The sequence below is a fragment of the Erythrolamprus reginae genome, chromosome 4, assembly GCF_031021105.1.
Source record: "Erythrolamprus reginae isolate rEryReg1 chromosome 4, rEryReg1.hap1, whole genome shotgun sequence".
Classification (NCBI taxonomy): Eukaryota; Metazoa; Chordata; class Lepidosauria; order Squamata; family Dipsadidae; genus Erythrolamprus; species Erythrolamprus reginae.
The window spans coordinates 102450922-102473231 of NC_091953.1; the positions used below are offsets into that span (position 1 = coordinate 102450922).

The 22310-nt window shown below is 42.9% G+C and overlaps 1 protein-coding gene across 5 annotated transcripts in view; it reads left to right on the forward strand.

The window, feature by feature from the left end:
• Positions 1-21546, forward strand: part of LIMS1 (LIM zinc finger domain containing 1) — a 118214-nt gene extending 96668 nt beyond the window's left edge. For 4 of the 5 annotated variants that reach the window (XM_070751084.1, XM_070751082.1, XM_070751081.1 and 1 more), the window contains exons 4-10: positions 2318-2438; positions 4612-4761; positions 5309-5459; positions 7721-7813; positions 12311-12359; positions 15761-15836; positions 20360-21546. In XM_070751084.1, coding sequence (XP_070607185.1) covers positions 2318-2438; positions 4612-4761; positions 5309-5459; positions 7721-7813; positions 12311-12359; positions 15761-15836; positions 20360-20474 — 755 coding nt within the window. In that variant the 3' untranslated portion in view covers positions 20475-21546. Of the gene's footprint in view, positions 1-2317; positions 2439-4611; positions 4762-5308; positions 5460-7720; positions 7814-12310; positions 12360-15760; positions 15837-17011; positions 17212-20359 lie in introns of those variants that run through there. The other variant, XM_070751085.1, reaches the window with a different exon arrangement.
• The last annotated feature ends 764 nt before the right edge of the window (positions 21547-22310 follow it).

Genomic DNA, 22310 nt, shown 5'->3' on the forward strand with positions numbered 1-22310 from the left:
GGGGGGCTTCCCAGCAACCTCCTGAACCCCGAACTTTTGCCGAACTTCCAGGTTCGGGGTTCGGCAGGTTGCTGGGAAGCCCCCCAGCCCGGCTGTCATCTTTTAAAACAGCCGCGCGGCTTCCCAGCAGCCTCCGAACGCCGAACGCGGAAGTTCGGGTTTGGCGTTCGGCTTCGGGAAGCTGCTGGGAAGCCGCCCGGCTGTTTTAAAAGGTCACAGCCGGGCTGGGGGGCTTCCCAGCAACCTCCCGAACCCCGAACTTTTGCCGAACTTCCAGGTTTGGGGTTCGGCAGGTTGCTGGGAAGCCCCCCAGCCCGGCTGTCATCTTTTAAAACAGCCGCGCAGCTTCCCAGCAGCCTCCGAACGCCGAACGCGGAAGTTCGGGTTTGGCGTTCGGCTTCGGGAAGCTGCTGGGAAGCCGCCCGGCTGTTTTAAAAGGTGACAGCCGGGCTGGGAGGCTTCCCAGCAACCTCCCGAACTCCGAACCCGGAAGTTCGGGTTTGCCGTTCGTAACATGAAAAAAGTTTGTAAGAAGAGGCAATTTTTTTCTGAACCCCGGGTTCGTATCTCGAGTTGTTCGTCTCCAAACAAACTGGTAATTTGTACAAGTCCCTTATCAGTTCTGTGATACTTAGCTTGCAGCTGTGAGGCAATTCACAGTCCTTCTTCTTTCACAAAGTGAAACACACTTTGCTTTGGTTTAGTTTCAAAGCGGGGAAAAATCATCACACAAAGGTCAAAGGCAGGCAGGCACGAAAGTCAGGCAGGCTCGGAGGTCGAGACGAGAAAAGAAAAAAAAAATAATGGTAGTAAGTAAACTAGATGTTCTTAAAATCATTCCGAGACACAAAATTAAGATCAAACCAATCTGACTTTAGATTAATTGTATGATAGAACAAATGTGTGACAACCGCTGATGCCATAAACTGTATGTTGATATCAAAAGGGAAAAATAGAACTGTTAGGCTAACAGTGCATCGGGGAGGGAGGGGGAACCAGGGGCAGCTCTGTATACGGTATTTTAGAATTTAAGTACAACTATACAAATAATAATTATACTGTGAAATGATACATTATGTACAACACTATATGCCTGCTCTTTTTAATCTTTGTATTGTAATAAAAAATTATTTTTAAAAAAATACTCTCTGTATCTGATAGATTTTGACCTACAAAGAATTACACCATAAAAATAGGCTATTCTTTAAGGAGCCCCAAGATTCTTGTTGTTTTGCTCATTCATGCGAGACCCAAGATAATGTTGGATTCAGTGGCCTGTAAAAGGAGGAATGAAACAATTTATTTCTATTAAGGAGTGCCTCACCCCCAGCCAAAATGAGTAAAGAATATTACATATCAAAGCTACAGTACATAATGAGAAATAGCTTCCTGATAGAAGGAGCATGCAGTTAATGAGACATCTGAGAATCATAGCTCTGACGTTGGATTGATTTTTATCTTAAGGATTGAGGCTCAGTTATTTTTAATTTTCTATTCTTACCATCTTGCTGTCAGTCACCCATCTTGCTGGCATCTTCCCATTCAATGAAAGTTGGTATTTAATATGAGCCATTGAAAAACCACATTGCAAAATACTTTGACATGCCAATTCCTTTCTAAAGTTCCTTTCTCGAGTTGTGTGATTGTTCTTAATAAGGGTTTCTTAATTGTTCTGCTTTTTAACATTGGATTTGTAGACTGTATTGATTGTTGGGAGCCTCTCCGAGTTCTCGGAGAGGGGCGGCATACAAATCTAATAATAATAATAATAATTTATTGGATTTGTATGCCGCCCCTCTCCGTAGACTCTAATCTAATAAATAATAAATAAATCAAATTATATTAATAGAGTAAATCCAAAGTGCCATATTTACTATCTAAACGTGATGTAATTCCCAAAATTTCTAGCAATATGTAATGCGACAGTTATATTAATTTCTTTTGATTTATATCTGATATTGGCAGGATATAAATAGCATCAAAATTAAATGGCAGTTTATATTTGCCAAGAAGAGATTGGACATCCATTTGTCTGAAATGTTACAGGACAGGGTCCCCTGCATGAGGAGGAGGGTTGGACTTGAAGACCTCCCAAAATCCTTTCCAACTCTGTTAGTCTGTTAGACAGCATTTATATAAATACAGTTATAAGCTATGAAAGTGGATAGTGACAGTAAGAGGGCAGTAATGTTTTACTTCTTTATTAAGCTCTCATAATCTTCCAGTTATAATCTCCCATAATTTAATAAACTATTATTTTTTAATATTTAATGTAATATTACAATAAATTGTTTTAATATCTCCTGTTGAATTTTAGGGGAGTTTATTATCGGTCGAGTTATTAAAGCTATGAACAATAGCTGGCATCCAGAATGCTTCTGTTGTGATATCTGCCAACAGGTGCTGGCAGACATTGGATTTGTGAAGAATGCTGGCAGGTCAGTGTTACTGCTCCTCTCTTGATTTATTTATTTATTATTTATTTATTATTTAGATTTGTATGCCGCCCCTCTCCGCAGACTCGGGGCGGCTCACAGCAGGATACAGATTATAAATCTGAGCACAGTGAATATTCATAACTATTTATTGATTGATTTGATTTGATTTGATTTGATTTGAATGCTGTCCCTCTCCATAGACTCGGGGCGGCTTACAGCAATAATAAAAACAACGTATAACAAATCTAATATTTAAAATATCTAAAAACCCCTTATTTAAAAAGCAAGACATACACACAAACATACCATGCATAAACTATATAGGTCTGGGGGAGATGTCTCAATTCCCCCATGGCTGACAGCAGAGATGGGTTTTGAGGAGTTTATGAAAGGCAAGGAGGGTAGGGGGGAGTTGGTTCCAGAGGATTGGGGCTGCCACAGAGAAGGCTCTTCCCCTGGGTCCCACCAGACAACGTTGTTTAGTCGACAGGATCCGGAGAAGGCCAACTCTGTGGGACCTAACTGGTCGCTGGGATTCGTGCGGCAGAAGGCGGTCCCGGAGGTATTCTGGTCTGATGCCATGAAGGGCTTTATAGGTCATAACCAACACTTTGAATTGTGACCGGCAACTGATCAGCAACCAATGCAGACTGCGGAGTGTTGGTGTAACATGGGCATACCTAGGGAAGCCCATGATTGCTCTCGCAGCTGCATTCTACATAATCTGAAGTTTCCGAACACTTTTCAAAGGTAGCCCCAAGTAGAGAGCGTTATAGTAATCGAACCTCGAGGTGATGACGGCATGAGTGACTGTGAGCAGTGACTCCCGGTCCAAATAGGGCCGCAACTGATGCACCAGGCGAACCTGGGCAAACACCCCCCTCAGCACAGCTGAAAGGTGGTTCTCTAATGTAAGCTGTGAATCGAGGAGGACGCCCTTTGATATATTTGGAAGCTTCAATTGGTTCAAAATGTGGTGGACTGCATGGTTTTGTGCAAGCCTAGATTTGCGCATGTGTCACCTCTTTGGCAGGACCTGCATTGGCCACCAATTTCCTTCCAGTTCAATTCAAGGTGATACTTGCCATCTTCAAAGTCTTACATGGATTGGGTCCAGGTTATTTGAAGGATCGGCTTTTCCTAATTAGATCTACCTGGCCCACCAGAGCAGGGAGACAGGGAATGAGTTTCCTTTCCTAAGGAGGTCTATCTAATGCAGTGCTTGTCAAATAGTGGGAAGAGCCCCCCCTGGGAGGGCACGGAGCAATGCCAGGGGGCACATGACCCTGTGAACATGGGGGTTTTTGCCGCAGAGGACATGTGTCTTATCTGACACTTGTACCGGTACCTCCATTGCATTCCTCGGTATTGTGTCCAGGGCAACCCGTTCTAAAAGAAAACATTTCACAAGTTCAATCAAACTTCTCAAACTCGCAAGATGTTTTCTTATAGAACAGGTTACCATGGTCTCAACACTGAGGAATGTGATGGAGGTACCAGTACAAGTGTCATGTAGGATGCACATCTCGTGGTGGGATGCAATTTGGGGGTGACAGGTTGGGTGGGGTGGACTGCGATATTATTTACGGTCACGGTGGAGAGTTGAGGGGCGCAAAATGTTTACTTTTCCCCGGGGGTGGGGAACAGAATGGAACCAAGAACAAAGGGCCTTCTCCATCATGGCCCCATCTTTATGGAACATCATCCTTACAAAGATAAGATTGCCTACCACTTTGACACTATTTTGCAAGGCCCTAAAAATAAGGTTCTGCCAAAGGCCTTGAGAATGATACAGAGCCCATCAAATCTCCCATTTGATTGTTGTTGCCAGTGGGGTGGGTAATTATTGTTTTTTGTATTGTTTTTGTATCGGGATTTTATCCTTCTAAGCCACTCAGGGTCACCAAGAACAAATTGGGCAGCCATATAAACGTTCTTAAATAGATAAATCACATTTACATAATTATGTCAAAATCAAAATCAATGTGGCCTTTGACATCGTTTATTCAAAACAATAGACATTTTAATGTGCTCAGCTGGCCTCATCTTTTCTTATAAGGAAAGGATATAATTTTTCCCTACAGGAAGTTGTTAATTTTCTGATTACAAGATTGAAATAAAAATTCAAGATAAACATTTTTTTCCAATATGTTTGTTCCTTGATTTCTCTTAGACATCTCTGTCGTCCTTGCCATAACCGGGAGAAAGCAAGAGGTCTTGGCAAATATATTTGCCAAAAGTGCCACGCCATAATTGAGGAACAGCCACTTATCTTCAAGAATGACCCTTACCACCCTGATCACTTCAACTGTGCCAACTGCGGGTAATGGAAATTTATTATGAAAGAAAGTTTAACATTTAAGTGTTGGTATCTTTGGAGATGAGAGGCAGACTTTCTCCAAGAGCTCATGATGTCATCACCAGCCTGAGCGATTGGGGAGGGGGTGCCCCTGGGTCTCACCCCATCCAATTCCCAGTCAGGGATTGGACGGCGAGCCTCCCCATATGCGTGGCATAACTAGGATCCAGGTGAGGGCATGGTCCCCTTCACCTGGATCAGCAAGGAGCTACGCCCATAGTTGCCAAGGAAGGTTTTATGATATCATTTCCGCACCAAAGTTTTAGTGACCTCTGCAGGTCCCAGTTATTTGCTTAATTAATTAATTAATTAATTAATTAATTAATTAATTAATTAATTAATTAATTAATTAATTAATTAAAGTTATATTTAATTCAATAAAGTGACCCAGTTTTAAATCCATCTTTGTCTCCGTGTTCTCACTCCACTTCCGGCGCAATGTCCAGCCACATTTTAAGTGACAATATTTCAATTACCACAACTTTATATTCTTTCTTTGATTTGTGAACAGAAAGGAACTGACTGCAGAAGCTCGAGAACTGAAGGGGGAGCTGTATTGCTTGCCTTGCCATGATAAAATGGGGGTACCCATCTGTGGGGCATGCAGGAGGCCAATCGAGGGCCGAGTAGTAAATGCTATGGGCAAGCAGTGGCATGTCGAAGTAAGCTTTTTGCTTCTCTGTTAGTGTATTTATGCGTGTATTCAACCTGGAAAATTCAAGAAGAGTCTTCAAAACATTTAATAAACCTTATTTCATTTTATAGTGAGGAACCTTTGTAATGATCTAATCCATAAACTTTTCTATTGTAAGAATGGAAATGTTGGATTTCCTGAACTGACAGAAAAAAGAAAGAATATTCTGATAACAAAAAATTAGTGCGAGTATTATCGGAATTTTTTCCTGTGCTGTTTAGTGGAATTCATGATAGTCAGAAAAAATGTTTTTGGCATGGCCCAATACTGAAGTAATATAATTTAGTTTAAATCCTACTTATATTACATATTTTTACATGTGCTATGTTTTAATTATCTATTTTATACCCATCTGATATGCCCGGAGTTGAATATTATATATTTATAATTTGAAGGTGATTCTAACACAAAGAAAGAAATACAGTAATACCTCATGATACGAACTTAATTGGTGCAAGGAGGAGGTTCGTAAGTCGAAAGGTTCGTAAGACGAAACATTGTTTCCCATAGGAAACAATGTAAAGTCAATTAATCCGTGCAACCAAAAAAAAACCTGCAAAAAAACGGCGTTCGGCGACTGCTGGGAAGCCGCGCGGCTGTTTTAAAAGGTCACAGCCGGCCTGGGGGCTTCCCAGCAACCTCCCGAACCCCGAACCCGGAAGTTTGGCAAAAGTTCGGGGTTCGGGGGGCTGCTGGGAAGCCCCCCAGCTCGGCTGTGACCTTTTAAAACAGCCTAACGGCTTCCCAGCTGTCTCCCGAAGCCGAACGCCAAAGCCGAACTTCCGCGTTCGGCTTCGGGAGACAGCTGGGAAGCGGCGCGGCTGTTTTAAAAGGTCACAGCCGGCCTGGGGAGCTTCCCAGCACCCCCCCGAACCCGAAAGTTCGGCAAAAGTTCGGGGTTCGGGGGGTGCTGGGAAGCCCCCCAGGCCGGCTGTGACCTTTTAAAACAGCCGTGCGGCTTCCCAGCTGTCTCCCGAAGCCGAACACCAAAGCCAAACTTCCGCGTTTGGTTTGGGGAGACAGCTGGGAAGCCGCACGGCTGTTTTAAAAGGTCACAGCCGGCCTGGGGGGCTTCCCAGCAACCTCCCGAACCGAACCCGGGGTTCAGAAAAATTTTGCCTCTTCTTACGAACGTTTTTTGAGTTACGAACCGGCGTTCGGGAGGCTTCTGGGAAGCCCCGCCGCCCAGCTGTCACCTTTTAAAACAGCCGCGCGGCTTCCCAGCAGTCTCCGAACGCCGGTTCGTAACTCGAAAAAAGTTCGTAAGAAGAGGCAAAAATTTTCTGAACCCCGGGTTCGTATCACGAGTTGTTCGTAAGACGAGGGGTTCGTATCTTGAGGTACCACTGTAGAATTAATTTTCATGTAGTTGAAATCTGAGTGACTGGTTTCAAGTACATATGCTTTTATCACCTGTTAGTATTTTAAAAATAACTTTTCTGGTATTATAAAATTATTATTTAATTTCCCATTGCACACTCAGTTGTGGTATTAAGTTAAGAGAAAGTGCAAGTCCCAGAGAACATTATATATTCATAGACAGAGTTTTATACAAAAGATTGCAGATAGCAGGTTCTGTTTCGATATATCACATCAATCTGAATTTCTGGATCACACTGTTGTTTATAACAGACTCAGGAAAGAGTAAAAGAGAAAGAGGGCCAATTATATCCAGATTGTTAGATGCAGATTGCTGTGTTTTTACTTCTTATGAAGTAGATGGAAGACTCTTGGAGATCCTGGCCTAATTAAATACACTGCATAGGCCTATGGTTCTGTTATTATTACAGCATCCATGTGGGTGATTGTCCAATCTCTGCTAAATGTCTTCACAAAAAAGGACTTCTGAATAAATTTATTCTAAACTAGACTCAAATACTAAATGGAAAGTTTCTAGAAATCTTCACTAAATCAGTGTAAGTTGGATATAGGAACGCTTTTTAAACTATTGATTAAAATTTTGGAATTTACTCTGGAAATCCTAGAAAGTAGCCTTTCAAAATTAAAATGTAATATTTTAATTATCTATTTTATACCCATCTGATATGCCCAGGGTTGAATATTATATATACAGTAATTGTATATAGTAGAGGGTTTTTTTTACAAAAGCAAGAGGAAGGCCAGCCTTCCTATAGTTTGTTCCTGTGAATCTGTTAAAAAGGTGAAGTTTAATTTGATATTTTAATATTTATTGTAGAAAATTAAAGGTCATGCGTTTTTATCCCATAGCATTTTGTGTGTGCCAAGTGTGAGAAACCATTCCTGGGCCATCGTCACTATGAAAGGAAGGGCTTGGCGTATTGTGAAACCCATTATAATCAGGTATGGTTGCATCTTCTGTTATAAATCTCATCCAGGGACTCTTAATACCTTAAAATCTAAAACTGCCATTCATAAGAAATAACAATGATGTATGCCTACAGCGACCATATGTCTTTTATTTTAGAACGCTGTCTAGAGTTATTTATTTATTTATTTTCTTGTTTTTGCTCTTGAATTTTACTTTCCAGAGCAAAATTCTAAATCTAAACAATTATACTTTTTACCTTTATGAGTGTCTTTGAGATCTGCCCCCCCCCCGAAAATATGCTAATTTTTATGGAGGTATTAACAGTTTTCTAATTTCCATCTTATTTTTTGTGAGAATAAAGCAAGTTTTATGTTTTGTTCGTTTGCTTGCTCAAAACACTCCATTTTCTGCTTTAAAAGAGTTAGAAGGATCTCTTTATGATCACTCTAGAACAGATGTCAAACTTAATCGCATCACCTGATGCATTGTTGTTTTTGCCTTTGTAGAGCTGGGGTGGGCGTGGCTTGTGCATGATGCATCTGGCCCGCAGGCCACCAGTTTGACACCCCTGTTGTAGAACATTCTGCTTCAAGAATAAATCTAGTGTTTTGAACTCATCCTTTTCAAGCTCAATACACTTGCAATAATTATAACCTGGTTTGAATCTGAACAAGTTAGCACGTGTTGAATGCCAGTATTCGAATTCATATGGTGTAGAAGTAGGCATTCAATAGCTTTTCTTGTAATTATTTAGAAAGAATAGTAAAATATGTGATATGATAAACCAGTGTTTCCCAACCTTGGCAACTTGAAAATATTTGGACTTCAACTCCCAGAACTCCCAAATATCTTCAAGTTGCCAAAGTTGGGAAACACTGTGATAAACAACCTTAACAACTTTAAGATGAGTGGACTACAACTCCCAGAATTCCTCAGCCAGCACTTGCAGGCTAGTTAATTCTAGGAACTGAAGTCAACCCATCTTAAAATTGTCAAGATTGATAAACACTGTGGGCTAAACCAAGGTTCCCCAAAAAATGTGGGTGGCAAGATAAAATGAATCCCAAAATAATGTTTTAAATCATTTAGTGGGCAAGCTCCCACCCACATCCTCTTATATTTCTTGGAGACTTAAACCTTCCACATATAAACCGGACCCTAAACGAATGTTCCACTGAACCCATACATTCAACCCTTTACAATGCCATTACTCGCCTAGGACTAGTTCAACTAGTTACTGACAACACTAGACTTAACAATTGTCTTGACCTCATCTTCTGCAACAGTCTACACTTAATTTACGGACTCCAAATAAACGAACCCTTTCTAAATAAAAAGTATTTTGCTTGAAGAGCGTTTTATGGAAAAAAGACTGATCAGGCTAAATGATAAGTAGCTTGTTCAGTATATTGAATAGATGGGAGAATTGGAGTACAGTGTTCCCTCGATTTTCGCGGGTTCAAACTTTGCGGAAAGTCTATACCACGGTTTTTCAAAAATATTAATTAAAAAATACTTTTCGAGTTTTTTCCCTATACCACGGTTTTTCCCACGCCAAACTTTCATCCGCCTTTAATAAATATTTTTTAAAATAAAGTTTAATAAATAAACATGGTGAGTAATAATTTGAATGGTTGCTAAGGGAATGGAAAATTGCAATTTAGGGGTTTAAAGTGTTAAGGGAAGGCTTGTGGTACTGTTCATAGCCAAAAATAGTGTATTTACTTCCGCATCTCTACTTTGTGGAAATTCAACTTTTGCGGGCGGTCTCAGAACGTATCCCCCGTGAAACGCGAGGGAACACTGTACAGTGTTCCCTTGATTTTCGCGGGTTCAAACTTTGCGAAAAGTCTATACCAAAAATATTAATTAAAAAATACTTTGTGTTTTTTCCCCTATAACAGTGATGGTGAACCTTTTTTCCCTTGGGTGCCATAATAGTGTGTACATGTGCTATCGCACAGGCGTGAGTGCTGACACCCATAATTCAATACCTGGAGAGGGAGAAAACAACTTCCCCCATGCCCTGGAGACCCTCTGTAGGTCAGAAATGGCCTATTTCCCAACTTCTGGTGGGCCCAATAGGTTCGTGCTTTGACCTCCCCAGGTTTCAAAGGCTTCCTTGGAGCTGGAGGAGGATACAAATGCCCTCCCTCATCCCTCAGAGGCTCTCTGGGAGCCGAAAACGCCCTCCCAGAGCCTCTGTGAGAGCCAAAAATTAGTTGGCTGGCACATACTTATACATTGGAGTCAAGCTAGCACAACAGTTCGCATGCCAGCAGATATGGCTCCACGTGCCACCTGTGGCACTTGTGCCATAGGTTTGCCATCACTGCCCTATAATATGGTTTTTCCCACCCGATGATGTCATATGTCATCACCAAACTTTAATCCGCCTTTAATAATTTAAATGGTTGCTAAGGGAATGGGAAATTGCAATTTAGGGTTTTAAAGTGTTAAGGGAAGGTTTGTGATACTGTTCATAGCCAAAAATAGTGTATTTACGTCCGCATCTCTACTTCGCGGAAATTCGACTTTCGCGGGCGTTCTCGGAATGCATCCCCCGCGAAAATCGAGGGAAAACTGTAAATCCAAAATTAGCCTTTTGAACTGATAATTTCCTCTCTTCTTAATCTAAATCTTCCTCCAACTTTTTTTTTCTCATCCGATCCTCATATCACTCAAGATCATCTCAATCTAGTTATTTTACTTTCACTTTTCTGCACATGCTTCACTGACTCATGCAAACCCTTCCTGTTTCTTAGCACTGCCACTCCCTGATTCTCAAAATTCAGCTGCGTAACATTTCTTCTTTTTCTCTTAGAAAAAAAACAACAGAATGTTCCCATAATCTCAGAAGCAGAATGTTGACCTTTAGCTCTTTGCCCTGCTCCTTTTCTAAACAGAAGAATGTCATAGGGTTGGAGGAAAGAAAAGCTGAAATTACTTTTAGGGCAGAAAAAATATTTCTAATTTAACCAATATTTTAAAATCAAGAATAACAGGCCAATCCGAGATCTCTGTGATGCCCCTAGGTTTTTTAATTATTCAGTTGTAAACTTTATATTGTTCCCAATTGAGTCGGGGCATAGTCAGAATTCTCTACCAAGTGATGATTGGAGTCTCAGCTTTATTCATTATTACTTTTTATAGAATACAAAATGTGTCCCAATCCCTAAGTACTCTAGTGGCATACCACAACAAACAAACAAAAAAAGCCCTCAGGATTTAATAATAAATAAGTACAGTGATACTTCATCTTACAAATGCGTCATACAAACTTTTCAAGATACAAACCCGGGGTTTAAGATTTTTTTGCCTCTTCTTACAAACTATTTTTACCTTACCAACCCACCACCGCCACTGGGATGCCCCGCCTCCAGACTTCCATGAGAAACCCCATCTCTGGACTTCTGTGTTTTTGTGATGCTGCAGGGGAATCCCAGCAGGGGAATCCCAGCATCACAAAAACGGGCACTTCGCTGGCAACAGAAGTCCGGAGGTGGGGTTTCCCAGCGAGGGGAGCCTCAGTGAAATCACAGCATCGCGAAAACACAGAGGTCCGGAGGTGAGGTTTCGAGGACTTCGGTGTTTTTGCCATGCTGCTCCCCTCGCTAGGAAACCCCACCTCCGGACTTCTGTTGCCAGCGAAGCACCTGTTTTTGCGATGCTGGGATTCCCCTGCTGGGATTCCCCTGCTTGGATTCCCCTTCAGCATCACAAAAACACAGAAATCCCGAGGTGGGGTTTCCCATGGAGGGGAGCCTCAGGGAAATCCCTGCAGCACAAAAACGGGTGCTTCGGCTGTCAAAAGGGGTGGATTTTGGGCTTGCACGCATTAATCGCTTTTCCATTGATTCTTATGGGAAACATTGTTTCGTCTTACAAATTTTTCACCTTAAGAACATCGTCCCGGAACCAATTTAGTTTGTAAGACAAGGTATCACTGTACATGCAAACAATCTTCAAAATAAAAAAGCAAGAAACAAAAAGAAACCCCTCCCTTCCTGATCAACTAAAATATTATTACTGCAATACAGTGCCGCTTGCTCCCATCTCCCAAGCCAATCTAGAAGGATACCATCAGCAGTGGGTGGCTTCCAGTTCAGCCTGGTTCTGTGAACTGATAACGATGGCATTAGGAGGCTCCACCAACCGGCCCGGGAACGCTTCTGTGCATGTGTTGCGCATGCTCACGGGCTAGCCGATAGTGACAGGGTTTAGAACCCACTACCAGATACCATCACTGACAGTGTCAAAAGTAAGAGATCAAGGAGCACTGGGATGAATGCACCAACCCTGTTGCAGCTCCACCAAAGATCCTTGACAGCAATCATGGCTGTCTCCCTACTATGCCCCAGCCTCAAATTCAATGGATACAGCTTTCCAGATAAGCTGTTTCCTTTAACTTGCTGCCATTCAAAGACTTTCTCTACTGCCTTCGCCACAACATGTTTTTAATATGTTTCATTACTAATTTTAGTTCTGATTCCAATTCTGACTCGGATTTATATTTTCCATTTCCACAGCTCTTTGGTGATGTGTGTTTCCACTGTAACCGGGTGATTGAAGGAGATGGTGAGTATCCATGGATATGTACAGGTAGCCATCAACTTACGACCACAAATGAGCCCAAAATCACACATTTGTTAAGTGACTTTTGCCCCGTTTTATAACCTTTCTTGCTACGATGGTTAAGCAAATCACTGCAGTTGTTACATGAGTGGCATGAGTGTTAAATGAATCTGGCTCCCCTATTGAATTTATTTATTTATTTATTTATTTATTTATTTATTTAACTTAAACTTAGACAAACTCAGCAAAGACAACAAGACTTGGGAAAAAATTCTGCATGCTTGTTTTTGGCTGATAACAAATGTAGAATAAAAAGGCAAGTCTTCAGGCTTTGTTCAAATTTATATGTTTAAACCAATATGTTGCTGAACAATTGGGAAAGACTAGATACCGTGTTTCCCCGAAAGTAAGACAGTGTCTTACTTTCTTTTTATCCCCAAAAGCCCCACTATGTCTTACTTTCGGGGTATGTCCTATATTGTCCCGGGCACCGGGGCCGGCTCGTCTTCGGGCTTCGGCCCGGGCGAGGCCTCTTCGGGCGCCGGAGCCGGCAGCGACTTCCTGACGCGCTACCGGCTGGTGTCGTCTAAGCTCCGCTGCACCCAGAGCTTGGGCCACCCGGCGGGCGAGGCGGCGGCCCTGGCCAAAGCGTCGGAGCAGTTCGTGGCGCTGGCGAGGGAGCTGCGCGCCCAGGAGTCTCCCTTACACAGCCTGGTGCCAGCTGGTGGTGGTGCGCTGCGCCTAGAGCTTGGGCCACCCGGCGGGCGAGGCGGCAGCCCTGGCCGAAGCGGCGGAGCAGTTCGCGGCGCTGGTGAGGGAGCTGCGCGCCCAGGAGAGTCTCCCTTACGCAGCTGGTGCCAGCTGGCGGTGGCGCGCTGCGTAAGGGAGACTCTCCTGGGCACACAGCTCCCTCGCCAGCGCCACGAACTGCTCCGCCGCTTCGGCCAGGGCCGCCGCCTCGCCTGCCGGGTGGCCCAAGCTCTGGGCGCAGCGCGCCACCGCCAGCTTGGGCCACCCGACGGGCGAGGCAGCGGCCCTGGCCGAAGCGGCGGAGCAGTTCGCGGCGCTGGCGAGGGAGCTGCGCGCCCAGGAGAATCTCCCTTACGCAGCCTGGTGCCAGCTGGCGGTGGCGCACTGCGTAAGGGAGACTCTCCTGGGCGCGCAGCTCCCTCGCCAGCGCCACGATCTGCTCCGCCGCTTCGGCCAGGGCTGCCACCTCGCCCTCCGGGTGGCCCAAGCTCTGGGCGCAGCGCGCCACCGCCAGCTTGGGCCACCCGACGGGCGAGGCAGCAGCCCTGGCCGAAGCGGCGGAGCAGTTCGCGGCGCTGGCGAGGGAGCTGCACGCCCAGGAGAATCTCCCTTACACAGCCTGGTGCCAGCTGGCGGTGGCGCACTGCGTAAGGGAGACTCTCCTGGGCGCGCAGCTCCCTCGCCAGCACCGCGATCTGCTCCGCTGCTTCGGCCAGGGCCGCCACCTCGCCCGCCGGGTGGCCCAAGCTCTGGGCGCAGCGCGCCACCGCCAGCTTGGGCCACCCGGTGGGCGAGGCGGCGGCCCTGGCCGAAGCGGCGGAGCAGTTCGCGGCGCTGGCGAGGGAGTTGCGCGCCCAGGAGAATCTCCCTTACGCAGCGAAGGCGGGCACAACTCCGGCCGCCCGCTCGGCTCGCTTCGGACCAGCGCCGGCCTTCGCTTTGCCAAGCCGGGGAAGAGGCGGTGACGCCGCGGCGAGGCGAAGGACGGCGCTGGTCCGAAGCGAGCCGAGCGGGCAGCGGCTTGCAGCGAAGGCGCTCGTCCCAGCAACCGACCCGCGCCGAGGGAAATCCTTTGTGCCTTGCCGCCGAACTCTCCAACCTGCTCGGCGGCCCCAAGCCTCTCCCTGCCACCGCGCTGCCGAGGGAACCACCGCCAGGGCTGCTGCCGCGCTGCCAAGCAGATCAGCTGCTGGGCAGCCGAAGAAACCTTCCCTGGGTCTTCCCGATGTCATCGGGCTCCCCCTCCCGCAATACCCCCATGTTTCCCCGAAAGTAAGACATATGTCTTACTTTCGGGGTACGGCTTATATTAGCCGACCCCCCTGAAACCCCCGATACGTCTTACAATCGGGGGTGTCTTACTATCGGGGAAACACGGTAGTTGCAAGATAAAGTAAGGGAAGCCAGGTTTAATCCCTCTATTTAACACTAGATGGCAACAGCAGAAGAAACAACTACTGTATTTTTTGCAGTATAAGACGCACTTCTCACTGCCCCTAAAAGAGGGTAGAAATGTTGGTGTATCTTATACATCAAATACAGCCATTTTTGGCCTCCAAAGCCCCGTCCCCAGCAAAAACAGTTGCATAGAGGGTTTGGGAGGTCTCCAGAAAAAATTTTTTCTTACTTACCTCTTCCAAATCTTGGTGCATCTTATACACCAGTGCATCTTATTTATTTATTTTTATTTATTTATTTTGTCCAATACACAATGAGGGTTTTAGTGGGTATATATCTATATACACATAGTAAAATACATGATGAAGGTTATAGAGGAGATACTCATAGTAAAATATATCTAAGAAAGAATAGAAAAGAAGATATAGTAATAGAACATATCAATGAAAGAATAGAAGAAGAGACATAGGAATAGAAGAAAGGTATAGGAGATATAGGAGAGCAATAGGACAGGGGACGGAAGGCACTCTAGTGCACTTGTACTCGCCCCTTACTGACCTCTTAGGAATCTGGATAGTCAACCGTAGATAATCTAAGGGTAAAGTGTTGGGGGTTTGGGGATGACACTATGGAGTCCGGTAATTAGTTCCACGCTTCGACAACTCGGTTACTGAAGTCATATTTTTTACAGTCAAGTTTGGAGCGGTTAATATTAAGTTTAAATCTGTTGTGTGCTAAGTTGTGTGTTGTGTATTAAGTTTAAATCTGAAAAATACGCTTCTTAACATGTCTGGGCTCCAGGCAATACTGCCTGCAACAGACATCCGTCCCAGCTCTTTCAGCTGTCCTGTGATACCAGTTGCTGAATTTAGCCTGGAATTGGAGCATTTAGGACAGAAATAGACAAACTAGTGCTCTCCCAGAATTTTGAACTGCTAGCTTTGTAATCCCTTCCTCCTGGCCGTTCAAGATGACTTACAGCTATTGATTCACAATATCAAGATGTAATGTGTCCTGATGTAAGGGCTTAGTATGGTTGTGTTGGTGCTGACATGCTGTACAAATGTCCCACTACCACATCACAGGATCAATATTAAATTTTGCCTATGGAAATATGTAAAGTTAGACTACATGTGATGATTTGGACAATCTTGTACTTGTATTTATTAAAATTAGTTCCATGGTATAGGCTGTTAATGTATGATAATATAATCGATTTTGTTTATTCATCTTGTCTTTTCTTTGCTCTTTTGCAGTTGTCTCTGCCTTGAATAAAGCATGGTGTGTAAACTGCTTTGCATGTTCTACTTGTAACACCAAGTTAACACTGAAGTAAGTATATCCTTTAGGGTAAATAATCCCAGAATTGATGACGTCACTTGTAAATTGAGGCCTCCCTTAGAAAATATTTGTGATTGTTGCAGCAAGTCTTGAAGCAGAGATGAAGCACACCTGAGCCTTGTCCAAACAAGACAGAAGCTAGGTTATGTTCTTTAATGCTGTCATCTTTCATCGGTGCTTACTTTGTTTAGGAGCTTTTAATATTGTTGGCTTTACATTTTTGTGGAATAGAATAAGTAGAAAGGTTATTACTATAAATTTCTATTGGCTCTGCAGCTGGATGGGAGTCAAAGAAGTTCAACAGCACAGAGCAGTTCAGGACACAGCAACTGTAAATTTAATGAGTTGCTCAGGTTTTTAACACAAGAGATTCAGTGTATTCCACCACCACCCCTCTCCTCTAGAAATATCTGTAGTGCATTTGGAGCATGTCTCCTGTCCTTAGAAACACAGGTGGATCCTTGATAGAAGACCACAGTTGGGCCTGGAACTTCCATTGCAAAGTAAAACAGTTGTCCTTTGACTTGTGTCTGATTTTTAAGATCATGGTTATCACATGGGCAAATGTTAAGCAAATCTAGCTTCCATTTGGTTGGAATAAAAAAGAATCTATATAGCTCTGTAGAAGGTCTCAGAGTATGTATTTAATGATGTGTTGAGTTGACACGATTTTATGGATGAGGAACAATAAAGGAAACTTCTTTGAATTTAACTCTGCGTCTTTGTTGGTTTTTGGAGCCTGATCTAACTACGTACCAGTTGCCAGGTGCTTAAACTGTGATCGTGTGATTGTGGAGATACTGCAATAGTTTTATGTGCAAGGACTGGTCATAAGTTGCTTCTTTTAGTTCTGCCCTAGCTTTGAACTGCCCCTAAATGAATGGTCATGAGTTGAGGCCTCTCTCTACAAGAGCTACCCTTAAAATCTTAGAAGTGTACTCCATGGAGGAATGCACTTATTTTATTTAAGCTTGCTGTGATTAAAAAAAAGTATTTTGTAATAATAATACTGTACAGTCCATGGAAAATAACTAGGACATCTTTTCCTATGAGAATATTCACTACTTTCTTTTCATTTCTATTTTTCTGCAGAATTCTTTCTACTTTACTTGTATCTTGATTCTTTCTTGTTCTCTCCTCCATTCCTCCTTTGCTCAACCTGAAAGGGACAAATTTGTTGAAATCGATCTCAAACCTGTCTGCAGACACTGTTATGAAAAAATGCCAGAAGAGTTCAAACGGAGGCTTGCCAAGCGGGAGCGTGAAGCCAAGGACAAGGATAAACATAAAAAGAAAAAACCTGTCTGTCTGTAAAGCTTTCCTTTCTACCTTTCACCAGCTATGCTCCTTTCTTTGGTTAGTTTGTGAACGATGTTTTCTTTACACTTCTTTTATTCTGGTATGCAAAGTGGTGTTTTCAAAATATTTGGGTGTTGGAATTTCAACACATTCAGCCCCAGGTCTAGACTGATAGGTCCTGTTCCCTGTGATCAAACTTGTCTTTTCCTCCCCCGCCTCATTTGTTTGGCTCAAGAATTGTCCTTGATGGAGAAATGCTTTTCTGCAGGTGTAGGATAATAATAATAATAATAATAATAATAATAATAATAATAATTTATTTGATTTGTATGCCGCCCCTCTCCGAAGACTCAGGGCAGCTCACAACAATAATAAACAGTATACAGTAAACAAATCTAATATTTAAAAGAAGAAATATCTAAAAGCCCATTATATAAAACCATAGAACGCAAGCATACCATACATAAAGGTATATAAGACTGGGGGAAATGTTTCAATTCCCCCATGCCTGGCGGTATAGCAATTTATGAAAGACAAGGAGGGTGGGACCCGGAGAAGGCCAACTCTGTGGGACCTTATCGGCCGCTGGGATTCGTGCGGCAGAAGATGGTCTCGGAGGTATTCTGGTCCGATGCCATGTAGGGCTTAATAGGTCATTACCAACACTTTGAATTGTGACCGGAAACTGATCGGCAGCCAGTGCAAGCCACGGAGAGTTGGAGAAACGTGGGCGAACCTAGGTAGCCCACAATAGCTCTCGCGGCCGCATTCTGCACGATCTGAAGTTTCTGAACACTTTTCAGAGGTAGCCCCATGTAGAGAGCGTTGTACTCTTTCTGCTAAGCATATTATAATTTATTTATTTTATTTATTTATTTATTTTAATTGGATTTGTATGCCGCCCCTCTCCAAGGGCGAGACTTTATAATTCATGTAGAGATTTATATAGAAAACAGATTCTTCCAGATAACTTTGTGTTTTTGCTTTGTATCATTCACTGGAGAACTGTGTGTGTAAAACTTTTAATTTGTGATAGTCCTGTCATTTCCGCTGCATCCAGCCTATTTTTTTCACATTCGTTAAGGAGGAAAAGATAAAATTGGCTACATGAAATCTTTTGATAGATCCCTAAAGCATCATTTACCTTGTAGTTCAAGAAACTATTGGTTGAAATTCATCAATCACAAACATTCAGAACAAATCTGTTGAGAAAATGTGTAACGTATTAACTAAACATGTGTTTTTAAAAAGGTAATCAATTCAATCTTCTAACATGAGAGAGATTTGGCAAAAAAAGTTATTTGAGAAAGCATTTATATCATGTGCTCTAAGTGTGAAAAATAGCCTTTTACCGTGGAAACCAACTCGTTGTCGGGGCGAAAAGGAGGCCCCAAGCCTGCGCAGCCTCTTTTATAGGGCTGGCAGGCTCCGCCCCCCCCGATGATGTCATCGGACTGGGCCGATGACCCAAAATGGCCGGGATCTCGCAAAATCTCGCGAGATCCCGGCCTTCCAAATGGCGGCTACGCCGGGAGCCGTGTCTCCCTGGCCCTGCCGCAAATCCGGCCCGGGAATGAGTCACCGGCCGCGCATTATCTGAAGCTTGTAGCTCTCTATTTCACACATAGCTGCACAGTAAGGCGGTTTTAAAATCATTTTAAAAAATAACCACTTTCAAATATTATACATAGTTACACTCCTGATCAAGATTATATTGAGAAGCCCCCACTCAAAAATTAAGTATGAAAGCACTCAAAGGAAAAATAGAAATGAACAGAATAGAAATGGGAAACTATTAGCCTTTTAAATATCAATCTTTTCTCAAAGTTGCAGTTGTATGCCCAGGATCCAATTTATTCATCAAAATCAGGGGTGTCAAACTCGTGGGCCAGATGCATCGTGCGCTGGCCAAGCCCACTCCTGTTTTAGCGGAGGGGGAAAGTTGTGATACATCTCGTGATGACAATGTGTCAACATGGGTTTGACACGCCTGATCAAAATAATGTAAGTCTTAATGAAAGCCTGCCCCCTTCCTATTACCATAAACACACAACATGATAAGCATGATTATAAATGGATAGAGCCTGTGAGCAATGCTGTTTTCATTCATGGCACAGATGTCTTCAAAACTTCAGTGCACTTGTCACACCTTTCTCATCAACGGACTTTTGCTACACTTGGAGAATTTTCAACAACTTGCATAAATTGACTGAACAGTTTAGTTCTTCCAGCTGCTTTTATCAGCTGTCAAGGATGACCAAGCACTAGAGTTTGCTTTTGGCAGTTGATTTCATTGATCTAAAGTTCTTTGATGTGCTCTTCCTGTTAGCAGCTGTTCCAAACAGTTGGAAGTTTTAATCAGGTGCCTGAAATGTTTATCTTCCACCCTTAGCAGTTGGCTGAAGCAGTCACTGTTTTTCGGGATTTTTCCTGGTTCCTAAACATCAAGGTGGCAAAAGTTATAACACTGACAAAGAGTTGTAGAAAAGTTTATTTTTCTGTATAATATGTTGGAAGACATGGTGATGAAGAGAATCATGCCAAAAATGAAATATGGTATTTATACTGAGGTAGGGTGGTTTTCTGGGGGGGAATATTCAAGAATATTCTTAAGTTTTAATAGAATAGAGAGATTTATTGGAATGGATTTTCTAATGCTAATGAAGCCTTAGATCAGTGATGGCGAACCTATAGCACGGGTGCCACAGGTGGCGCGCGGAGCCATATCTACTGGCATGCGAGCCTTTATCAATCTCAGCTCCAATGTACTTGTGTGTGTGCCAGTCAGCTGATTTTTGGCTCACACAGAGGCTCTGGGAGAGCATTTTTGGCTTCCAGAGACCCTTCAGGGGGTGGAGGAAGTCTTTGGAGCCTGGGGAGGGCAAAACATGAGGCTACTGGGCCCACCAGAAGTAGGGAAACAGGTCATTTCTGGCCTCCAGAGGGCCTCTGGGGCACAGAGGAAACAGTTTTCGCCCTTTCCATGCATTGAATTATGGGTGTGGGCACTTGCACATCTGCAATAGTGCATGCACATGCTCTTTTGGCATCCGAGGGAAAAAAGGTTCGCCATCACTGCCTGAGATTATATAACGTTCTGCTTCTTCTGATTTAAACTGAATTTGTTTACATATAAGAGAAAATAAGTTAACTGACGGTGAATTGTGAACATTAATTTGTATGGTGAAGGTTAATTTTCAACATTTTTTTTCCAGAAATAAATTTGTGGAATTTGATATGAAACCTGTCTGTAAGAAGTGCTATGAGAAGTTTCCACTGGAGCTCAAGAAGAGACTGAAGAAATTGGCTGAAACCCTAGGAAGGAAATGAGATATTTCATCTTGCTATGCAAAATTAAGGAAACGAGATTTATATTCCCCTTTATTTTCATGTTGTCTATGAAATCTATGCTCTTTAAAAAAAATCCTCCTGCATGACTAGCTTAATACAAAAATATATACCTTGCCATAAAATCTTTAACGTGTTATGCAATGCTTTATGTACCCTTTAAATTATGTATTCTATGTTTATATAAAGTTTTAGATACGTAAATCAGTCTGAAGTGGAAGATTAAAATATAGCCTTTAAATTGCAATAGAGATCACTCTACCGGGCAACTTATGCTGATCTCAAATGAACATAATCTAGCACAGCCCCTCTTACGTAGAATTTTCCAAATGTGCTGAGCTTTTAATTTCCAAAATTCTCAACCAGCCCAACAGATTAGGAAAGCAAATTCTCTTGACAAATAATCCAGAACTGAGTTCTTGTTAAATCTTACCTTATGAACTTATAAAACAATGGTTTTCCAGTATATTGCTATTGTAGGTAAATGGTAATAGCAAACATTCTCAATATTTAGTAAGTTTATATTTTATCAGGACATCTTGTTGATTTCTACTGGGTCAACAAAAATTACTGAGATTCTTTTTTTTTAAAAAGTAGTCAAATTGGATGAATTGTAATCAAACCTTAGCTCAAGCTATCACAAATGCAGAAATGATTTATTCAGAAAGTTTCTGATAATGATAACTATTTGAGTACTGCAGTGAATACTTTCAGATTCTGTTAAACCTGAAGCCAAAAGTGTGAGATGCCAACATATTTCTGTGTCATCAGAGTTCAATTACTTGAATTTTGTAAGGATTTTTTTCTTGGCTCCTTTGGTATTTTATTTCCCTGTGCCTTAATTGTGCTGTATATTTAAAACATTAATCAAAATATTTATCCATTATTTTATTAGAAAATATACACCTTATACTCTAGGAAGTGGCATATACTAAACATTTTGAACTTTGTTTAAAATAATGAAAAGTATTAAGGATGCAAGACACACTTCCCTTCTCTCTTCAGCTCACTTATTTTTAAATTTTACATGAAATAAAAACTGATCATATTTCAATTATGAACATGTATTGTGTTAATGAAGCAACAATATAGTGACAATCATTGGTTATTTCCACTGACGACCCAAAAGAATATTGCAATCTTCAGTACTCAGAAATAAAATTCTTCAATGGTACTTAATGCTCATAATAATTTATCTAAAATAAGCACTTCGAACTCAAAGGGATTTACCTATTAGTAAAAAAATGTAGATTGCAGTTTTTGTTTTTAAAAAATTGAATTCCGAAGTACAATATATATTTTCACTAATAAACTATTTTGAGTATTACAACAGTGAAGTTTAATACCCTGTTTCCCCGATAGTAAGACACCCCCAATTGTAAGACGTATCGGGGGTTTCAGGGGGGTCGGCTAATATAAGCCGTACCCCGAAAGTAAGACATATGTCTTACTTTCGGGGAAACACGGGGGTATTGCTGGGGGGGAGCCCGATGACGTCGCTTCCAAGCTCCCCACGTGCCCCTCGCCTTCGCCTCGCCGCGGCGCCACCGCCTCTTCCCCGGCTTGGCAAAGCGAAGGATGGCGCTGGTCCGAAGCGAGCCGAGCGGGCGGCGGCTTGCAGCGAAGGCACTCGTCCCAGCAACCGAGTCCTGCCGAGGCTCGGCTGCAAGCGGCCAGCGAGGCCGACCAGCTCCGAGGCGAGCGGCCGGAGCTGCGCCCTCCTTCGCCCGCCTCCTTTCCGGCAGGCAGGTGGGGCTGCCCAACTGCGGAGCGGCTCCTCCCCTCCAGACACACGCTTCCCCGACACGCGTCTGTGGC